Source organism: Microtus oregoni, unplaced genomic scaffold, assembly GCF_018167655.1.
Source record: "Microtus oregoni isolate MIOR12 unplaced genomic scaffold, Mior012 000065F_ref0000479, whole genome shotgun sequence".
Taxonomy (NCBI): Eukaryota; Metazoa; Chordata; class Mammalia; order Rodentia; family Cricetidae; genus Microtus; species Microtus oregoni.
In genome coordinates this window covers 7,608,679-7,631,650 of record NW_024543875.1, presented here as the reverse complement: position 1 = coordinate 7,631,650, position 22,972 = coordinate 7,608,679, and the positions used below count along the sequence as shown (strand labels likewise).

The 22,972-nt window shown below is 46.9% G+C and overlaps 1 protein-coding gene across 5 annotated transcripts in view; it reads right to left on the bottom strand.

Moving 5' to 3' along the window:
• Nucleotides 1–22,652, bottom strand: part of Ctdp1 (CTD phosphatase subunit 1) — a 59,664-nt gene extending 37,012 nt beyond the window's left edge. For 3 of the 5 annotated variants that reach the window (XM_041640903.1, XM_041640906.1, XM_041640907.1), the window contains exons 1-9: nt 22,211–22,652; nt 13,896–13,979; nt 13,153–13,246; nt 12,641–12,769; nt 10,164–10,314; nt 6,244–6,334; nt 4,159–4,325; nt 2,055–3,107; nt 139–280 (exon numbers count right to left, since the gene is read on the bottom strand). In XM_041640903.1, the coding sequence (XP_041496837.1) occupies nt 139–280; nt 2,055–3,107; nt 4,159–4,325; nt 6,244–6,334; nt 10,164–10,314; nt 12,641–12,769; nt 13,153–13,246; nt 13,896–13,979; nt 22,211–22,524 (2,225 nt within the window). In that variant the 5' untranslated portion in view covers nt 22,525–22,652. The remainder of the gene's footprint in view (nt 1–138; nt 281–2,054; nt 3,108–4,158; nt 4,326–6,243; nt 6,335–10,163; nt 10,315–12,640; nt 12,770–13,152; nt 13,247–13,895; nt 13,980–22,210) is intronic. The other 2 variants (XM_041640904.1, XM_041640905.1) reach the window with 2 other exon arrangements.
• Nucleotides 22,653–22,972: the final 320 nt, after the last annotated feature.

Here is a 22,972-nt window from a genome sequence, read left to right as displayed (position 1 = left end):
AAGTAGAATGGAGTCCACAGAACCTCCTGGCCCCGCTTGGGAAGATCATGGGGCCACACGTAGATGTCTGCTTGTGGCTGGATACTTCGGGAAGAAAGGCAGTGTGGAACACGGTGATATGGATGGGAAGGAGCCTACCTGTGGGCTCGGGCATCGTCGTCTATGAGTGGGAAGAGCTGCTCCTCAACCTTGTCCCAGCGCTCCAGGCAGCTCCAAAGCCAGTCAGGGTTGACCACATGGAGGTGCTTACACTCCTGTGCCTGGCGCACCTTCTCTGTGCCTGCAGAGACAACATGTCAGACTGCCTGCCCTGGTATACCAGTGTGGGGGTTACATATCCTTAAAATGGAGCTGAACACCAGGCTTACAAGTATCCTCACCACTGGGAATTAGAACCTCTGCCAACAGGATTTTTGTACCTAAACTGCTTTCTACTCCTCAAGTTATCCTTGTAGACAGCTGGGGCCCTGCCCTCCAGGCTTGTCTATTACCTGGGCTCTGGTACAACCCATGACAAGAGATCTATCAGGAGGCCATGTCAATTCTCCCTACACCAAGGCATCCTACCAGTTTCAACTCGAAGGCTTCCTTAACCAGCCTGGCGCCTGGCATCTCCCCTGCCTATTTATTTATTTTTTTGGTCCTTCCTGTGCCAAGGGCCCCCTGCAGGCTCCTGATCACCAACCTAGTGCTTCCTCATTCTGTCTCCAGCTGATCCTGCCCTGTCCTGGTATATTACAGCTGTTCTGTACACAGCTCAGTGACCCTATGCTGTAAGGTGGTCAACTGAGCCTCTGGCTAACTGTGTCTTCAAGAAAGCCATTCTCTTCAAAGGAAAAGGTAGGATAAGGACATGTCTGTCACATCTCACATTGTCCCTATGGCTGAAGTCTCCACAGAGAAGAGAGCTTCAGAATCAGGCAAAACAGAGATGTGGACCAAGTACTGGACAGTCCCTACACAAGCAGGTGCACACACAGACACAACCCAAGGAGGGATCTGACTTCTGCTCTCAATACTTTGGAAGAATGACCCCTTTTGTTCCTGAGGAAGGCTGATGGCGACGTTCTCTCTTCAGAAGATGTTGCTGGTACCAGAAAGCTTGTCTGATCCCCACTAATCTGTGGTAACTGCTCTACAGAGCAAATGCCAGCATGGTCAGAAGCCAGAGGCAAATGAGACTGTAAGCTTCAGGGAGACTCTGGGAATGAGCCACCTTGACAGCCATGCGGAACACGCCCTAACTCACTGACTGTTGTTGAACATGGAGTGCCTAGAGAATGTGGGCAATCTTGAGTATGGAAAAGTCAAGCTGCTTATGAAGACTATTTAAAATAGTAATTGGTTGTTTGTTTTCTTTAAGCTTTTCTCAGATCAACATCCATTACCGTGTTATACAAAGCACATTACGTGACTACGATTCTAGGGACCCACGACAGGTGAAATGTGCACAGGGAAAAAACAAACAAAAACCCACCCTTTATCCAAATTGATTATCAACCTTGCACGTGTGTTTTTACGTGTATCTCTGTGTGTGCAGGTGCCACACACAAATGCAGAGGTCAGAGGACATCTTTGGAAATTTTACCCAAATTCGATTATCAACCCTGAGTGTTTGTGTAAGTGTGTCTGTGTAATATGGAGGCTAGAGGACAACCTTGGATGTTGGGTTTTGTTTTTTTGCCCTGAGATAGAGTCTTCGTTGTCTGCTTACACCAGGGTATTTTACTCACAAGCTTCTGGGATTCTCTTGTGTCTGTCACTGTATCATACTGTATCATACATACATGATACATAAACATATACACTGAGCCTGGCTTTACATGGCTTCTGGATATCCCAACTCAGATCCTAATACCTGTGTGACAAACACTTCATCTACTCATCTGTCCCCCTAGCCGGTCACCTTGTCTTTAAAATGTCATGATTATAAAGAGTGTTCCATTATGATCTAGTCTTGAAAAGAGAACACGCCAAAGCACAGGTGTACGCCCACCCAGGAGCACTGCTGGTTGTACGGCCCTACCCATAGGATCAGGGATGGTGACACATACCAGCTCGTGCTGCAATGAGGTGAGTGGCCCTGTCTGGGGAATCAGGGCTCAGCACCAGTTGAGTGAGGACCTTGGCTCCCAGGGCTGTGGCATGATAGTGCTCACGAGTCTTCTCCACTGGGAAGTTTGTTGGGTGCAGCCCACTGAAGATCACAGTCACATCTGCCAGCACCTTGCTCTTGAGCTCTGGCACAATTTTCCGTATATCTGGAGCTTCCTCAAGCTCCTTCTTGAGGTATCTGTCATACTTTGTGTAATAGTCGGTGTGGACTCGGACCAGGATCTCCTCAAGGTGTATCAAATGGTCATCATCATCTGTGTCCTCTTCCTCCTCCTCCCCCACACTCTGGTCCAGGGACTCGCCCGCAGTCACACCTGACTGCTCACTGTTCTGTGACTCTGTTTCAGCCTCCTTCCGGTCCACACAGCCATTCCCCAGGCCACAGAGACTGTCCCGTTCACCCTCCTCCTGTGTATCCAGGTCTGCTGCTTTGTCATGTAGGTGAGTGCTAGGCCCAGACTCTCCCAAAGGGCTTGCTGCAGGTCTCCCCCCACTTGTGCCAGGGGGTCCCCCTTGCAGTGGAACCTTGGTTCTGTCCTGGGTGGCTGGAGACTTCCGGCCGCTTTTCTCCTCACTCTCCCCATCGGAAGCAGAGGACTTCTGGCTGTCTGACTTGCTGCTTTCGCTGCTCTCGCTGCTCTCACTGTCACTGGACAGGTCAAAGTCCAAGTTCTGGGCGGAGTCTCCCTGAGTGGGCTGTGCCCCTGGTATGGTCCGACTATCCCATTCACAAGACATGGGGAGCTCTGACGCTTCTGTCAGCTCCTGGCCACCAGGGCTGCTGGCAGGAGAGGACTGGGTGAGGGACCAGGTATCCTTCTCATCCGCTTTACTGGTAAAAGCTCCCGGTACAACCTCGCCACCGTTGAGCTCCCAGGAGGCCTTCCCAAGGCCATTGCTCTGCTCCAGCCCAGGAGCAGGTTTACCTTCCTCAGGACCCTTCACCGACAGAGCTTGTTCCAAGACGCCAGCTCCTTTAGAAGAATGATTTACTAAGTATGCACACAAAAGGGAATGCCGCTGCTACTTAATGGTAATGACTTTCAAAACTGAACCATACCCTCTCCAGGACAGTCTAGATTGCCCACCCTCTAGCTGAGGTCTCAGAAGTTTCTGATCCAACAACTGGACAAAATCAGTAGCTCAGGTCTGTGGCCATGCACAAACCTTCTGACTTTATAGCCCATGTGGGCGTGGTCTTCCAAATCAATGCCCTCCTCTACAAGGCCCTAAAACAGAATTTTTACCTTCTTTTTCTACTTCAGAGACTATAAAAGTAATGGCATGCCTTTAAACATTTTGTTTCAAAACTGAAATTCATCATAAAACCAAACTTTTAAATTGAGTTTGGTGATGCACACCTGTAATCCCTATATTCGGTTTGAGGGCGAGGGTCTGAGCTACATAAAAAGACTATGTCAAAAAAAAGAAAAAAAAGAAAAAAAAAAAAAAGAAAGGACGGAAGGATAAAGAAATGTAAATTTCTTTTGGACACGCTGGTTCACATGTGCCTAACAGTTTCTAGGCAGGAAACCAACCAAGCAATACAGCGAGTCAAGTCCCTGCTTGGGGCTGTCTTACAAGGGGAACGACTGTATCCCACAAGAGGTGCGGGGCATTTCCTCTGTGAGATATATAACCCACAGACTGTGTTGTTTAAGGAAACCTGGGATGAAACACGGCAGCACCACCGCTGGATACTCAGACAGCATCTTTAATTTTACTCGGTCAGCAAAAACTTAGAACAGTGTGTATGGTATCTCCTGCTGCGCCTCCACTTCCTCCTCCAGTACTGGGGGCTGAACCCAGGGCCTTGTGGAAGGAAGCAGTATACCATGGAACTGTGTCATCAGCCCTACTGTGATTTTTAAATATCCCACTTTTCATTACATAAATCCAATTGTCACAGGAAAATTGAAATACAAATAAAAAGCAAAAAAAGAATAAAGTGAATATTGAATTTGTAAGTCTTTATAGAAATAAAAAGTAAGAGATAAACATTTATCAAAATACTAATTTCACACTGAGAAGAAGAGCACCCACCTTTTTTTCTTGTCTGAGATTCCCGGGCCCCAGGGGGTGCATTTACATCTCCTGTGCCAGGAAAGTAGATATACTTCTTCACAGTTATGAGGTTAGGGGCAAACTTCCAGACATCTTCCCGGTCATCAATAATGCAAACCATTGAGTCTCCACAGGGAAAGAGATTTCTACAAGCAAAACCACAGTTTACAATTATCTTTTGTTCTGCTAAAAAGAACAGTTTACGACTCTTGACTATATTAACAGCAGACAACAGACGCCTTAAGAAGCAAGCTATAACAGGGTCTTTTGCTTATGTCACAATTTAAACTTTTCTTCTGTCCAGAGAAAGTAACATTAAAATATTTTTTCTTTCACTGTTAGGGCTCCTCCGTGAAAAAAACTTTAAAAAATGGTAAATTCTTCAGTCACAGGTCAGAACACAACTCTGAAAACTCAGTTCTTGTAAGCCAGTAGGTCAGACCACATTCACAAACACAGCCAGGGTATAGAGCCAACAGTTCACCTGGCACCCCTAGAGTGGCCCTCCAGCTGTCGCTAAGCACAGCACAGGTGGCAGCGTGCTGTCCAGGTGATGCACTGGAGTCTAGCAACCGTCCCTTCAGAAGCTTTGCAGGTTGATGAGTCACCAATGATAGCTCCTGTTTTCAGTTTGCTCCCTGTATGCTAGCAAAAGGGAGGTCTTGTTCCACCTAAACACCCCACATTCTCTTCCAGCTAATAACAACTCGCACGGTTTTCTCTCTGGACATCTCCATGTGAAAATGAAACTTTAGAAGAGGATGCCTGCATCAGCCACACCCCTTCACCTGGCACACAAAACTGTCATGGCCCAGGTGGAAAGAAACACACTACAGAAACAAACGCCACCTGATACATAAGAATGGCAGGCACAGTCCTTTCTTGGTAGAAATGGGAAATTATCTTGAGCAAAGTGAAAATTTCATATATAACATTGCTTTCTAAGGAGGACTGAGGCGGCGCTAGCCCTGTCACAAAAGCTTAGAGATCACAGGAAACAAGTAAAGAGAACACAAAAGGAAACAGGGAAGACACCACACTTCGGCTATTTAACTTGGGTTCTGCATACTAGTGGAACGAATAACCAGGCAAATTCCTATGAAATTATAACTCTGAGATGCTGGTACTGGTGTCCTCATCCTTCAACTCAGAAAGCCATGGTGAAAAAATTGTGATATTCTAACAGCTGCTGGGGTCACACTGCTGCTTCCTGTAGGCCCCTCACTTTCTCTAGGCTACTTTGCCTTATTTCCAAACCTGCACCTTTGCGGTCACTGCTTCCTGTCTTTGCAATACTGAGCTCTAGCCAGGCCTCTACATAGGCCCGAAATTCAAGGTCTATTCTCCTAGGCCAGTGGTGAAGGGAGACATGGAAGGCAGAGAGACGGGTGAGAGGCCAAGAGCAAGCCAACATGCAGGGGAAGATGGCCACCACACCACTTCTGACAGCAACAAAAGCCATCAGAGTAATTGCGTAACTATGGTGCAGAGGAGGGAATAGGACTGGAGGGTTCGGGACTGGGTACTGTAAGGGTCTATGGTAGTTTGAATGAGAAGACCCCATAAAATCACATATTATATTTGAATGTTTAGGTCCTAGTTGGTGAACTGTCTGGGGAAGATTAGAAAGTACGGCCTTATTGGAGGAGGTATGTCACTGGGGGTGGGCTTTGAGGATTCAAAAATCCAGACCCAGGCCCAGCTTCACTGTGGATCAGATGTGAGTTCTCAGCTAGTACTCCAACACCATGCCACCTGCTGTCATGTTCCCCACAATATGATCAGGGACTAATCCTCTGAAGCTGAGTCCCAAAGTTTAATTTTCCTTCCTTTCCTTTCCTTCTTTCTTTCTCTTCCCCAAGACAGAATTTCTCTGTGTACACCTGGCTGTACTCCAGCTGGCTCTGTAGACCAGGCTGGCCTCAACTAAGAAATCCACCTGCCTCTGCCACCTGAGGGCTGGGATTAAAGGCATGCACCACCACTGCCTGGCTCAAAATTCAAATTTTAAAGAGGAAACCGAATAGTAAACTGTCCCCCATAGTAATTCAGCCAAATATGTACCTAAGGTTTCCTGTTTTAGAAAACGGGTCAATACATTCATCTCTAGACAATATTCGATGAGAAAAAAGCTTCTTCTCGGGGTCCAAAAAACCTGTAAATAGAAAGGACAAAGATCATGTTGTGCACACAGCACTCCACACTGTGACCAGTACAGCTGAGACCGGCTCACTTGGTCTGCTCTTCTCTTACACACATTCGCTGTCTATAGTACCATTAACTTGAAGCAATCTGTGATGCGCAATTGTGCTACACTCAGCGCAGGAGAAGCACGACCCCAGTATTCCCTTAAAGATACTGCCCTAATGATCTCATTGCTTCCCACTAGACCCCACTTCCTACAGGCTGAACTACCTCCCACTAATGTCGTTAGTGCTCACAGTCACGCTGATGTGCACCGTGCAGAACACTAAGGACTTAGGACCCGCAGGTATAACCGCCATTGGAGTTCATACCCTGTGCACAGTTGTGCTCAGGCTCTGGCTTGCAGTGTTCCTGGGAGAATTTGACACTTGTGTTTTCAAAGATACTGTCTACAATTTTATTTGATATTGCTGTGTGATTCTGTCCAACATGCTTCGGGTGTACTAGATACTGGACTTCTTCCCTAGAGTCACTGCTAGAAATGGGATAGGTGCCCAAGGCTTCAAGCGCTTGCCCAGCACAGGAATACTCACAGTAGCAGGCTTGGTTTTTGGCAGCCCTAGGGGCCAGGGCTGTGAGCTGGCTCCTATGTGTGGCACTGTCAATAGCACCATCAGTACAGACACTATCAAAGCAGCAGGCAGCCACACTCTCCTGCTTCTGGTCTGAAGCAGCCTGACATCCATTCTTTTCTTAGCTTCATCACTGGGGCTTTATTGATAGTATCACAGTGACTGAGTGTCAAAAGGACTAATGAGCATGTGACCCAGGTGAAACCCAGGATGTGACTTTGCTTAAGCAAATGTCCTCTTCCTCAGTACTGACATAGTCAGTCTCTAATCCTCCTTCATTCTGGTCCTTGCTGTGTCCATATGGTCTGATCAATAAAACATCTACAAGGAGTGGTTCTAGGCCAATGGTTCTCAACCTTCCGAACGCTGTGACCTTTTAATAAGGTTCCTTAGGTTGTGGTGATCCCCAACTATAAACTGGTTACATGGCTACTTCATAACTGTAATTTTGCTACTGTTATGAACAGTGATGTAAATATCTGATATGCAGGATATCTAAGATGTGACCCCTGTGAAAGGGTTCTTCCACCCCCAAAGGGGTTTCGACCCTCTACTGTCCTAAATAACTATGATGAGATCTAAAAGAGCCCCGAATAAGAAATACTGACGTTGCTACTAGAGAGGCAGGAGGCACAGCTGCTGAGGTGCTCACCCACAGGAGCCAATCCAGAGCAAGAAAAGTTTATTCATGTTGAATGCTCAGTGGACATTTTTCTTATGAAGAAAGAGCAAAATGAATGCAACTGTTCAAAAAGGAATAGATTACTAGGTAGTTATGTGACACAGATTTATTAATAACCACAAGGATGTAAGAATCTTATGTGAGAAGAACATGGCCTGAATGTGTTTGTAAACTTAGACAAATTATGTAAGACTATGCAAACACACCCACACCCACATCCAGCAAGAGAGGAGGGAATACATGTGGGCATGATGATAGTGATGAATATTTTTCTAATTTTTAACTTTTCTAATAGCTTTAACTTAAAAATTAAAAGTACCAAAGTGCTCGTTTAATGAATGTTTTCTTCATTAAACTCTGCTGTGTCTCTCCAAGTCACCTGCCTACAGCTTGCACCATTATCACTATTACCCATGAGTCACTAATTACCACCTAGAGAGGCAAAGTTTCAATGGGAAAGCCAAAACTTGGGTGTGGATCTACTTTTATATAGGGATGCCTTAGCTGTCGGGGCTGCTACAGCCGACTACTGCAGGCTGGGTAATTTATAGCCAACAGGTATCTACACATCACAGTTTTGGAGGCTGTAAACAAAGATGAAGGCATCAGCAGCTCCAGGGACAGGAGGTGGTAGTTCTGCTGATGGTGCCATCTCATTATACCTTTAAAGGGTGGAAGGGACAAGCTAGTGCCCTGAGGTCACTTTCATAGCCTCCCAAGGCCACCTCCTAATAACCACCTTGCTGATTAAAGGTTAGAATATGCAGGCAGAGCACAGGGTTCTTTATTGGTCTGAGATGACTTACCTTCCTATTACACAATCATACAAATCTTTAAATCCTATGTCCTAGGTACACAGGAGTAACAACCGTAAAACCCTGACGTGCACAACAGGAATCAGCTTTAACATGTGGGTTCAATGTTTGTGACAAACACAGCATCGGTGCAGACTGTCAAAGCACACATTCTGGTGTGAGCTGCTGACCATGGGGAGGCAAGATGTGTTTAAGGTAGGGTGTGTGCAGTAGGGGTAGAGTCTGTGGAGGGGAGAGTGGACATGGAAATCTCTGTAATTCGGCTGCGAACCTGAAGCTGACTGAAAAACAAAGCCTATTTAAAAACACAGGCTACAAAGAAACTAGAGACTAAAAGGAGATTATAAACTAACAACTCCATCAACAAAGACAGATCAGTCTGTATCTTTGAAGTGTGTGTGTGCACGTGTGGTGGATGTACTCACCCATGCATGCCTGTACGAAGACTAGTAGTCAACACTAGGTTTCTTCCTTGTAGAAGGAGCGGTGGGCTGCGCTCCCACCCAGCTCTGCACAGCTAGCTTTACCAGAAATAATTACACGCAAACTGTATTCTTTTAAACACAGTCTGGCCCATTAGTTTTAGCCTCTTATTGGCTAATTCTCACATCTTGATTAACCCATTTCTAATAAACTGTGTAGCACCACGAAGTGATAGCTTACCAGGAAAGATCTTAACCTGCGTCTGTGTCGGAGAGGAGAATCATGGCGACTGCCTGACTCGGCTTCTTTCTCCCAGCATTCTGTTCTGTTTACTCCGCCTACCTAATTTTCTGTCCTATTAAAGGGCCAAGGCAGTTTCTTTATTTAACCAATGAAATCAACACAAAACAGAAGACTCCCACATCACTTCCTGTATCACTTTTTGCCTTGTTGTTTTCTGTTTTGTTTTGAAACAGGGTATCTGATCCTACTGGTTCAGAAACAGCTGGCCATTTTGATTTTTAGTGGGTGCTGGGGATCTGCCCTTGGGTCTTCATGCTAGCTCAAGAAGACTCTTGTACCATGAGATCATCTCCCTAGCCCTAAGACTCTGAATTTTAAGGTGCTCACTTGAACAAGTTCTGATGGGGGAGAGTGGGCTACACACATTATTAGAAATGGGCTAGTCCAGGTCTGAGAGTTAGCCAAGAAGAGGCTAGATATAATGGGCCAAGCAGTGTTTAAAAGAATACAGTTTCCGTGTAATTATTTCGGGGCATAAGCTAGCCATTTGGGCGGCCGGGTGCCAGGGACGCAGCCCCGCTGCTCCTATTTCAACAGAGTTCTGCAACTGCTGTGGGTCTGCTGGCATGGGATTCAGGAAGTGATAATGTACAGTTCTGGCAATAGCTAGAACTCATTCCCCAGACAGTGGTGCCACCTGGTGGCCACGGCACACTAAGAGCCCATGGACAAGACTGCCAGCAGCTCATGTCCAACCAGGACAAGCAAAGGTCACTCAGTTCTTAAGTAACTCATGATGGCATTTGGCACACACGTGGGACAGCAGAGCTCCAAAGCCATTTTTAGTCAGCTAAAGGAACTACCTTTAAAAACAGACCCATGGAAGTTTTCCCTTTTCATTCACCTATGGTCCCTGTTAACTTTCCCACCGCAACAGCCAGTCTGAGTTTCTGCACCTTTCCTTGTTTTGAAGAAAATGCACTTGAAAACAGGAAACAACTTGCCATCTATTCGTTTGTGGACCGTATACTGTGCTTGACTGACCTGCAATGGTGTGGGCATACAAACGGCTGCCAAAAGTGAAAACATGCAACTCATACAGCTTGGCGATCTTCTCCAAGAAGTCCCTGCAGTGAGGCCGCAGGCGGGTGTGCAGCATCGGCTCACCTCGGCCCAGCTGGAAGTGAAAGATGCCCTGTGGAGAACAGGCAAGAGTGAGAAGAGGACGAGGGAGAACTGCTCAGCTGGCATCTGAGACCTTGCAAGGGTCTGCAGACATACAAGCCAGGTGAGGGTCTGTACAGGGCACATGAGATCCAGATTCTGCAGGAGGAAGGCATGGGAAGGTCCACGATGATGAATGCCACTATGACAACTAGCCACTGTAATAACAAGCTGCAATAACTACCTCTCATAATTATTACTGTCCACGACACTCCTTACCATATACACTATCTGCCAACTAGTAATCACTTCTGACTCTTCAGGATCAACCATGCTAACTCCCTGTGATAACCACAACCAGGATAGCCTGATGAGGGCTGTTGGTGAGAACCCAGTCAAGTCACACCTCAGGGTAATCTGTATGTTATCTGTGGCATTATCTTATCTCGTTACAGCCTATTTCTTTGCTGCTTCCTGTATTCTTATGGCTCAAAAAACAGAGCTGCAGCCACCGTTCTGAACATAGCCATGTGGTTCCTGAGCTGCTGCTAATGGCTTCACACACAGCTTCACTCAGATACATGAGTGATGAATTAGTGTTATAGATCACCTTGCAGGCAGGTTATTATTTTGTAGATAAGCATGTTTTCCTTAGGAAACGAAGTTATGATCCATTTACTTCTATTTACCATTATTTTCTCAGCAAAATTATTGACTTCTTTAACAATTAAAAAGGTAAATTACTTAGGACAGACATTCACTAGCTCTAATATAAACACACCAGGATGGTGAAACTGAGCTGTCAAAGACGCAGTGAGAGATTCTATAATCAGCTTTCCCCCGTCTCAACAGAAAGAAGTCCCACAGCTATAATGTCAGTCTCCATAATGGTACAGGCAAGAATAAATAGCCCTTCCCCAAGTGTCCAGACATCCGAAACTGAACTCAGACGCTGAGTCCCAAGGCCTACAATTATTTTCAGTAGTGGCCCAGGCCCTGGCCAGAGGTGACCTTAGATATAGACTAGAGGCATCTTGGCAGTACTGATATTAGTAGAGGGCTAGTTCTGCCTAAATCATCCTGTGCCAGTGTTGTCAGCCTTTCTGATCTGCAATCCTTTACTAGAGTTCTCCATGTTGTGGTGACTCCCAACCATAAAATTATTTTTGCTACTTCAAACTGCAATTTTGCTACTGCTGTGAATCATACTGTAAAGATCCATGTCTTAGGCAACCCCCAAAGGGACTGTGACCCACAGGGTGAGAACCATTTCCCTATACAGATGTGAGACACCAGAGTTCTCCAGATCCCTACAAGTGAGAACTGGTTCAAGCTGCCTTACTAAACTAATTTAAATGTGTAACTCCAAAGGAACAATACAAGAAGCATCCACAGCAACACAAGCCGAGATGCACAAGAGCAAAGCCCCTCCCACCTGTGTGCCCTGACTGAAATGATATACTATCCAGTAAGAACTTCTATCACAGCAAATACTGTGCACAGGACAGTGTAAATGTCCTGTAAGATCCCCCCTACACACACAGATAACTAATATAACCCTTGTAGAAGCTGTGCTGTGGAGGCTAATCTTCACAAAACTACCCACACTCTTGTCTGGCCACTACTCCTGTCACCATTATATCCACAGAGTGCACTCATGTAAAGGAATTTGGCTCTATGGCGACCCATACCCTAGGCTCTGGTCAGCTTCTAGTACCTTCTCACACCTAGGCCTGGCACGGCAGGACACATACAAAGCTGCAGTGGTACCCAAAGTCTACGTGTCGCATGCCCAACAGCTAGTATTTTAAAAACTAGCAGCCTGACACTAGCTAGGACTTCCTTGTTCATAGTATGCATGACTACAGGCTTTATGCCATCTTTCTCTAATAAACCCTAAAAGCTTTCCACTGTTGAACCTGAACTTGCCAGCAAGTGACTGCTTTCCTACTCAGGCTTAACCTGAATGTGATTCCACACCTAGCCACTTCCCTTGTCACCTGTCACCTTGGAGAACTCAATTTCCTCATGGTGACTCCTAGGTTCTCTTCAACACAAACCCAGACGTCCTCTTGTTCTAGACACACAGATATGAGAAACTCCACATAACAGCTCTTCCCAAGACCATGTCCCTAACAGCATTCTCCTTGTGTCTCCACTCACTGTCTTCACAGGTCTTGGAACTCTATAGCCTGGATGACCACAGCAAGTGAGAGCCTCACACAATGTGACGAGCCTGTCTCCCAGATCTAGGAGATCACAGGAATTCACTTAAAACAAGATAATGTACTTTAAAATAGAATCGTGGAGTCTAGGCTGCTGAAAGAGCTACCATGGGAAAAGTGGGCATTGCTCACTTTGTTGGACATCTGGGGACAGTGCTGCTCAGTCGTATGAATCAGGGTCTGATCCAAATCAACCATGAGGACCAGTTTTCTGTTTCGATGTAGTCGTTGCTGATCTTCCCTTCCTAGTTTTTCAGCTTGCTAAAGACAAAAAGGAAGAGAGAAAAATGACAAAAGTATGTATATTTGGATTAAAAACAAAATTCAGTTTTATTAAGAAAAGCACATAGACAAGTTCCCAGCCACCACGACTGCCTGCACATTAGCAGCCTATCAGCACATTTCTACGGAAAGTCTGGCTCAAGGGGCCTGAAGCCACCCTGCTGCTGTGCTGGCAGACCAAGGTCACTGGCACATAGAACTAAGAGCTGTGGGGCTTGAAAGCATCCACATAGACACAGCTGTTAACGAATGAAAAGAAAAATAGCAGCTTCCAAGTCTTAGAAAGCAGTATTCCAGACGGGGGTGCCTATAAAATGCTCCAGGGTTCCCCTAAAGAGCCCAGCAGCTGCCCCTTTTCTCACCTCAGAGCTCACCATCAACTCCGGCACACTGTGAACCATGGAGACAGTAGCTGTAGAAAGTGGTACCTGTTGCTTTCCATTTTGACTCTGCAACCTGGAAATGTGGAAAGAGCATTTGGTTAACTGTATGGAGAGCACATGTAGCTGGGAGTGGCATGCCTTCAGCAGGAGGTGACCAACACTCCTACCCTAGCACACTCTTGTGCATACGGTAAGTGAATGTTGCCTGTCTTTAAAAACAGGAAACCATGAGAAATCATGCTCTAGATCACACCTGCAGCCAGATATGCCAATCACAGGCTCAGTGCAAGAGTCAAGTCTCCATGTAAACCAACCACAGTTACATGAAAACAAGTAATAATAGTGACAGCCACCCACAACCTATACTGTTGAATGACTAGAGATCACTTAGCATCAGTGGTCAGCTATACAGAGCACTAGAAAAGCAGGTTTGGTGTCAAAGCTGTGTCCCCGAATGGGGGAGGGGGTGTGCTCCAGATGTAGAAAGCATATGCCTTTCAGAAACACTGGAGAAGTACCCTGCAGAATCTAGGGAGTCAGGCAGCGAAGGCTAAAAACAAAAAGGATTCTTTCCTGGGAAACTGGCCATGGTCCTGGGCCCAACTCTGGGCAAAGGCAGCAGGACCCTATATTTTGCCTTACACACCACTGCCCTCAGTACCCATGGGCTCACCCACCTGAGAGCCAAAGACTCTGGAGCCTCCCTCCCCATATGTACTCACTGGGTCAGGTCCTGGCCACATTCGGCACACAGGCCCTTCATGACAACAGGATGGCTGCATCCTTCCAATCTCACCAGAAGTGCTCTGCAAGATAGAGGCAAACATTAACAAATGCATGTTTAAAAATCTCTCGGTGTATCACATGGTTTGAGAAAGGGCACCTGAATGGGAACAAGTCTTCAGGCTGGCTCCAGCTGACTCTCCAATTACTCTAGCCAGGACACGGCAAGAGCTGAGCTGCAGCGGTGTAATCAAAAGACGACATGACAGACAGATGGTCTCAATAACTATCTGCAAACGATCCTTTCATGTATCTGGGAGAGAGCACATCAAAAGCTCTACATGCTGGTATAATTCCAAAATTAATTCCTGTTCCCTTCCACAGATGATTCCCAGTCTAGACCGGCTCACAGTCATCTCATATTTTTCTGACAGAATTATCACAATGTCCCCAGTTGTTTGTGTGTTTCCCTTTAAAACAGTATTTGACCACGTACCCCATGCTGACCTTGAACTCTCCACCTCTTACAGCAGCCTCTCAAGTACTGGGATATGCTACCATGCCCACTTCCTAATTTTATGTAAACAGAAACTGTTTTTCTTGTTCTCTCCACACACAACTGTCTCAGGGAGGGATTCCTATAGACAAATCTCAGGACTGTAAGAGCAGAGGCTGTACTCTAATAACCCAGCGAATTCATATCTCTCAAATATGGCTCAGTAGGGTGCTTGTCAGGCCCATGCTTCTTCTTGTCATGAAATTAACAGTTTCCAGAAGCAGGGTCACCTTCCAGAAACCAAAACTGGTCCCACCCTGCTCTACACTCAAGAGCACTCTGCTTCTTGCTTGGTCTAGCCTGTCACTAGCAGAAGCTCCCAAGGGCCTGATCTATCACACTGTAAGCCAGAGACCTTGGCCCTCCCAGAGACTTGGCCAGAGAAGACTTTCCACTGCCCTCCTCACAGCACTCAGAAAGAGAAGAGCAGGACAAACGTTAGACCAAAGCTCGGCCACGCAGGAACAACAAAGGACACTTCCCTCGTACTTCACAAGATGTAGAAGGCCAAGACCCAAGACACACAGTTACAGGTTCAGACTCACTGGACAGGGTCTCTGCACCCATCCCTGTCCTTTTGCATGAGGTTTGAAAGAGGGGCTCCCCTGAGCTGGGTATAGGCCCAGAGGTCTACACCATAACCCAGTGGAGACAGTAGAGTCTTTTCCACTGCGCTGTGGGATACCATAGGCAAGAAAAAGCAAGACAAAGAGGATCTTTGATTTAAGGCTCATTCCTTATGCCAAACCTGACTTATTAAAACAGCTAAACACAAAGCCCAGTGGCAGGTGCAGGATCTCTCTGAATTTTTGGTCAGGGAGGCCCCAAAAGTTAACCACAGTCTGAACAAAGAGCTACTATCTAGCACGAAGAATCCTCACAACCCAACAGGAAAATTAAACGGGACCTTGATTATTGTAGCTCTAAAATAAGCCTCCAAACCAGTTAACAAAAGCTCTCAACTATTCTTTCTCCAAGTGGTTGTTTGAGGTTCCCTGTATTTTTCTGCACAAACATCAGGACCAGCTCAGCATTTTCCATAAGCACAGCTGCTAAATTCTACTTGGGTAAGAAGTCAGTATCTTCCACATGGCACACAGGCAGCACAAGGAAGCATGAGATGCGCAACCGCAGCAGATCACCCAAGTCCTACCTTACTAATACCAGTTCAGACACAGGACACCCGCACTCCAGCCTATGTGCGGTCAGCCTGGTTCTCTGCCTCCTGTGCCTGTCTAGAAACTATGTGACATTTTACATGGCACACTGAGCTACCATCAAGGACAGGAGTAAAGTTACAGTGAAGTCTGCTGTGAGGACAGAGCTGATAACAAAGCCAACCACCTTGGTGGGTAACCTGTTCAGTTTGGTCTTCTCTGGAGCATGGGCCCAACATCAAAGCCATTGGCAAAGATTCCTCTGGGAATAGGCTCAGCTTCATACACAAAAGAAACATGGCCATAATCTAAGCAGTGGGCTACACAGCCTTGTTCTCAAGGACCTGATGAGAAGGGAAGCTTACAGTCAAACTGCTCTGAGTTAAAGACAGCAAGCACTGGAAGAAAGAATTCCACCAGCACAGACGGTGAACTCTCGTGGAAGCGAGGAGTGCTTCTGCAGACACTCTGCAAGAGAGGAGAGGCAGGAAAGACAAAGCAGACAAGCAAGGCTGTGAAGCTAGGGTGCGGTACAGTGCGTGTAGTGCACAAGTCTGGCCTCCTATACTTCAGGCACTGGGAACCTAACATCCTCACTGTATGAGTAGATCATGTAACATTTTGTACTAGAATCAAAAGGCTTTGCCCATCTTATTCTAGAAGGCAGCTTTTGCCTTGGGATACACGACCATGTTTACAGACACTCTAGATAATACATATATCACTGCTCAATTGTTTCACAGGGCACAAAACACCTGTAGCACAGTCACAGGATCCAGAATGTCCCAGGGCTCAGACTAGAAGCCAAGACACAGACATGAGACCAACGTCACCAGAGTCTACACTATCTGGGCTCATCTAGTTTACTTGTGCTCTCAGTGTTCTAGAGACACCCACCCCTAATGAATAGTTGCCAGCCCACACTTCTTACCCTATAGTCATTCCATAGGGGTGGAGGTGCCACATCGGGAATATGTGGCCAACTTGCAGCCAGAGCTGTGCTGGGCCTTAGGAGACATAGAGCCAGGACAAAGTCTGGAGCAACTCGATGGGTTAGGCTTTGGCAGCAGTTATAAAAAACAGTCTAAAACATTTGGAGAAAGACTAAATTAAGAGGTCCAATTTTCCAAACCATCTAAGAATCTCCTAAGGGTCAGCTAAGTCTCAAAACGTCTCTATTGACTTCTGACGACACAAAGACACCCCTCCTTGGTCCAGAACTGCTAGTCTCGAAAAGCACAGAAGCTGCATCCATTTGCCACTCGTCCTATGACCTCTGCAGGAACACAGACCTCCAAGGATGGATGTACCAGCAAACTTGTCTCAAAATTTCATCAGCCAAGGGTTAAATGCTTGCAGCTGCACAAAGCCACCGATGCTCCTTAAGCTCCAAAGCTGCAGGGTGCACCTGCCACCAGTTCACAGTTAACGCACACACGGACACAGTGCGTAAATGAGGATCAACATTATCCACAATTTAATGTGCCATGTGAAAACAGACTTTTAAAAATTACTATGAAGCACAAATTATTAAATAAATTTAAAAATAACTCAAGTTTGGAGGAGGAGTGGATGGGGAAGGGGTATTGATGAGTGGGAGGAAACGTGAGGAGAGGAGGGAGAGGAACCTAAGGTCCGTATGTAAAGTAAGTGAAAAAAAAAGTTAAATAAAATAAATAAGTAGTTCAAGTTTTTTAATTAAATAAAATTATGTGTATATATAACACTTAAAAATCCATTAAGATCTCAGTTTATAAACTTTAAGATGTGTATCTTTAAAGTATTTCTAAACATTTCAAAATTGATTTGTTCTATTTGTTCTCCCTCAAATAAAATGAACTTTTCCTGAGACAATGGATATACATCACTTGTTATGTTTGGCAATGACATAAGTATTTATGCATAATTTTAAAATATATATGAAAATGACTTATCTATTCCTCCACATCAATATGAGGATTTCATTCAATCATTTTTAAAAAGATTTATTTATTGTGTATGGGGATTTCGCCTGCATGTATGTTTGGTGCTGGCAGAGGCCAGAGAAGGTGTTGGGTTCTCTAGAACTGGAGTCACAGGTTGCGAGCTACCTTGAGGGTGCTGGAAATGGAACTCAGATCCTCTGAAGAGCAGTCTGTGCTCTTAACCTCTGAAGCCCCTTGTTTAATCTCTTCTAAAATGAAATAAAGAAAGCACAGGGCTAGCGATTCACTTCACAGTGCACGTACAAGTCTTAGAGCCAATGTGTTGGTCCTAAGTAGGCACACTTCAAAGCCTACCCACCTCAGAGACCTCTGTTAATGATCACGTCAAGCTACTTAAAAGCCTGCACACAAAACTCAAGAGCCAAAAAGACCTGATGAGTTCCTTCAAAACCAGGAACACAACATAATATAATATAGATAATGTCTGCAACGGTTTCGCTCTACTGCAAAGTAAAGTCAACTTGATCAGGGTTCTTATCGCCCTCTTCCAACCCACTCTCCCACTCTGCTCAAACCTCTTTGGGAACTTTAAAAAGTCCTGCAGCCAGTAATCCCAGCACTTGGGAAGGCAGAGGCAGGCCAATCTCTGGGAGTTCCAGGCCAGTCAGGTCTACAGCTTGGTCTAGGACAGCCAAGGTTACACAGAGAAACCCTGTCCAAAAAGACAAAAACAAAACAGAAACAAGCAAACAAGTCCTGCAGAGAGGATCAGGGAAATACGACAAAGCAATTCAGAGGTTTTCTCTGACAGATGGTGAATGACCAGTGCTTTCAACCACACTAACTGTAATCCAGGTAAACACCACGAAGTGGCAAACCGATAGAGAATCAATCCCTCGCCCTATAAACTGCTACCGAATATCATTCTCCAGGTTCCTACTGAGCTCTAGCGCCATGAGAAGGTCTAGGGAGTAGACTAAGCGGCCTCTTACTGACAACACCTTATACACAGCGGCCTACCAAGCAGTGTGAACTGTATACCTTCAGTTTCCTCCCTTCACCTGCCCAGCAGAGCTCCTCTTCCACCCAAGAGGATGAAATGCTGTGGGCACTGTCCTAGCACTTCCACTTCAACCAGACACAGATCTTTGGGAACAAACTCAGATGTTGCATGACTGGAAGTTGCTAATGACCAAAACAACTGTGACAACTACAACCACAGGTGTCTCATTTTTCTTAGTCTTTATTAAACACACAAGCCACCTTCTCTGCCTAGCTTCATGGTCTCAGGAAAAACAAGCTAGTGTCAAGCACCTGGTCTCACCAAGTGCACATATCAGGGCTCAGCTGTGCCATACCACCCAGGCAGTGGGTGATCTTCTCTTCCCTCATTCTTCAAAAGTATGGTGCCAGCCAACCCTGGGAGAAATCATGACAATAATGGGCAGGAAAACCACGAAGATGTCTGGCTTAGAACCTCTTCATGCCGCCTTCAGGGACTTAGAGTGGCCTGATGTCAAAAGAAACACCAGTAAGGACCAATCTGTGGCATACAGATGAGGACTAGGGTCTAGTTTGGCTCAGAAGCAATGTTTATGTCTTGGCAGACTACACAGCTGTGTACTGTTTAGCAGCTGTGTAAGACTGACACTCTAACACCAAGTTTCTCAGCTGTGTGCGGAGCTTGCTGATCAACACAGATTCCAATGGGGTGGGGGCTTCAAGCCAAGGAGAGGAAAGTTCATCAACAGATGTCTCTTCTGCTAACAGGCACGCTGAAGATGGGCAAAAGTAGCCTCAAATCAGTTCTGAAATCACCAATCCTAAGTCTATATAAGTGGCTGTGACATCAGTATGTGTGTGGGGTGGCTCTGAGGACCACCATCCAATAATCACTCTACAAAGGTTTGATGCAAATGTCAGGAAATGCTGGCTCGTCCATGTGATTTTAAGACTATGTAGTGAGACTCAGTGGTACACAGCTGTAATCCCAGCACTGAGGAAGAGGCAGGAGGTTCTGCTGGATGACCAGAACTTGAGATCATAAGCAAACTTCCAGTACTGCTCTGATAAACCCGTTGTAGTCTTAAAGAAGTAAGCATCTAGTTAGGGTTATCAGGCACGGCTACTTCTTCCTGATACCTCCCCCCTCCACGGTCCCCACCTGGGGTGAAGCCAGTGCTGAGATGGAACTGCTCCTGGATGAGGCTGCACCCAAACCAGAGACAGACACCCTTCTAAAAACAGAGGGCTTTGACTCTGGGAACCTGATGTGAGCCAGACAGTTCTTTGTTGTCCAAAGTCTGACAGTCCTGGCAAGTATCATTCAATACCAGATAAAATGCTATTTATTATTCTCTGTTTTCTCAAACAGGGGACTGTGCATGCCCTTCAGAAAGACTTCCTAACATGAGACTCCCTCGTTCAAAATGCCAGAGACCAGAAATGCTGCAGTTCTGGGGGCCATTTGGAGTTTGTTAGGTTTGCAAAGGCCTCACGTATGTTGAGCACTGGGAACTCAAAAGTAAATAGGCCCTAGTTTTGGATCTTGGAATATTTTATACTTTGGATTTTAGAATTAAAGATAATCTGTACAACTAAAATGTGGGGCAAAGGACCACTTAGCCGAGTCTGTGCTACCAAAGCCTGTCCAGACGGTGAGTGCTGCCCACAGCATCCTCCACACAGACAGCCACTCTCAGTGGATCCCGCTTCTGCCAGGTTGATGCCTGATGAAGACAATTTTCTACCGAGTGGTCTTTGTACAAAGTGACTTAACGCAGCAATTTTTTTTTAAGACTCTGTTCCACAAAAGTATATTTTGGGGGAGTCCTAAATGGTGTCCTCAAGATTCAGTAGTTCCAAAAGTACTGCACACCTATCAATCCCAGCTCCATGAATTCAACTGGGAAAGGCAACCCGGTACCATGAAATTTATTCCAAAAAAACCATAAGGATTGACACAGGGAAGGAATAAAGGGATCTTTAAATAAAGGTGTTGTTAACTGCTTTTTCCTGGTCCTTTCACATTGTTCACCCACGTACATGCAGGTATACAGACAGGAATACTATGGGAAACATGCATGTCACCTTGCTGCAGTACTCCCCAGAACACTGACAAAATGCTGTCTACAATAGGAAACGGGAAGGAAACATTTTAAATGAAAGGGATGTTGCTAACGATTTCCCCAGAACTAGGAATTCACCTGACATCACTGAACTGGTGGTACAGGTACCCTGAGCGGTTTAGGATTCCGAGTCATTTCAAGGACACCTAGAAGTGACACAACTCATCAGTTCCAGAGTCCTGCTACAAGCCACTGCTTTAAGCTCCAATATCTCAAACATCAAAGAGAAGAAGCAAATACCAGCTGGAAACTCATCACAGTTACCACTCTGCTGACTCCTTGGGTCAATGACCCGAGTAGGTGGATCTGAGCCTGAGTATGTATACTAGCTACTTATGAGACTGATGGTACCTGTTTAGGCCTCAGTGATTCTGTAATAGGGGACCAAAATGAAAGGAGACTTTCACTGTGGGCGTTTTCTACCAGTCAACTCAAAAGCAGGCTACCACCACAGGAGAAATTGCTAGGGAGGGTCCAGGTGAAGCTGAGAGAGCAGCTTCTCTGATGTAGGAACAGTGCCTACCAAGCCCACAGCCCTGTCCTTCCAGAAGTCAAGCAGACAGCTCCCTCGGGGTGGTCAGCCCCAAAGAACCAAGTTCCGGCTGGCTGTGCAACCTCACCCTCCAGCATACAGTGGGCAGGAGTAGGTGCACGGTCCACAGGCAAAGACCCCATGCAACATCTCCAAAGAGGCACTAGGGAGTGACCAGAAAGACAGCTAGGTAGGGTTCTCTGTCTGTGACAAGACCGGTGGAAAATGGAAATTTCCTTAGGGAGAATGGGGGACAGCAAATACTCAATAAAGGCAGGACTGGTACAAGGCAAAGAGGTGAGCACTGGACACCAGAAAAGGAACAGAAAGGATGTTTTCAGAGGGAAGCTCCCAGCCCAACCCACTTACCTCCCCCAGTAGTTTCTGTTCTTTACAATCAAAACAATCACGACCATGTGACACACATGCCCACGTGTTAGATCAGGTTCAACACACAACACTGGTAAAGTCAGACATAAAGCCAGACAGTGGCAGATCAAACCAATTCAAGATCCTGTAGAATGACAAGAATGACAGCTAAAGGGTCCTCGCATGACTTGAGAACCAAGTACCCATCACCGATGCAGCCTGGGTTCTGCCTTTTCCGTGGCTATGATGCAGAACCACCGGGTTTTACAGCCGCGTTTCACAGAGTTTTATAAGCGTTTAAAGAAACACACACGCCTGACAGCTTCTATTTCAATAACGAGCCTGGAACCTGCCTGAGTAGTCCTGCGGCCACAGCCACCCAAGTTGCCTTCACTTACAAAGGTGGAGTCCATCAATTATAGAAGAAGGACGAATGCAAAACATTTCCCAAAGGGGTAACCCTGGGTCACTGAGAACTTTTCAAACACAAAGTATCTCGGATCTGATACGATCACAAACGGCGACCATTCTTCCTACATTCTCACCCCGAAGCACCTTCGGGCGTCCCTGCACGCCCGATCGCAGCTGTAGCCCAGACACCCCCCGACATCCCGAGAGCCCTGGGAACCGGGTCCACGCACACTCACCCAGGGGACACCACCTGGCCTGGCTGCGCACACAGTTCACGGACCACGCCGGCGCGCTCCGACCTGAGCCTGCGCTCGGCCCGCGCAGAGCGCACGCAGCCCCCAGAAGCGGTGCGAGTTGGGGCTGGCCCGGAGGGCTCCGCAGAAGCAGCGGCCTCACACACTGCCAGCACCGAGCCGATGCGCACGGTCGCGCCGGCCGTCACCTTCCACTCGAGCAGACGCAGCGGCGTGGGGCCCGGGCAGTGCACCTCTGCCCCGGCGGCTGCCGAAGCGCCCTCGGTGGGAAAGCCGGCTGCGGGCGGCGTTTCCATCGCGACCCGGCGAGCGGCAAGGGCAGTCAGGACAACGGAGGTGAGGAACGAAAACAAGGCGGTCAGGGCGCGGCGCCCACCGCGGGCGGCGGCGACGCTGCGGTTCCCGCTCCGACACCGGCTTCACCCGCCGCTCGCTGCGCACTCACTTCCGGGAGGCGTGCTGCGTCACGGGGGCGGGGCCGGCGACGTGCAGCCGCGTGATTGCGTGTTCTCAGGCCGCGGGTAAACAGTCGGCCCACGCGAAGCCGGGTGGTGCCGGTCCACACCCACTGGCCGCTGGTCCGCGGTACTGAGACTACAGACACGCCGCGCGGATCGCTGTCACAAGACTTCTGTCACACGCTGCAAAGCCCGACGCATCGAAACTACCGGTCCCGGCATGCAGCGCGAGCCTTGTGCCTACTCCCGGCATACACTGCGAGTTCCGACTACGGGAGACTTCGGA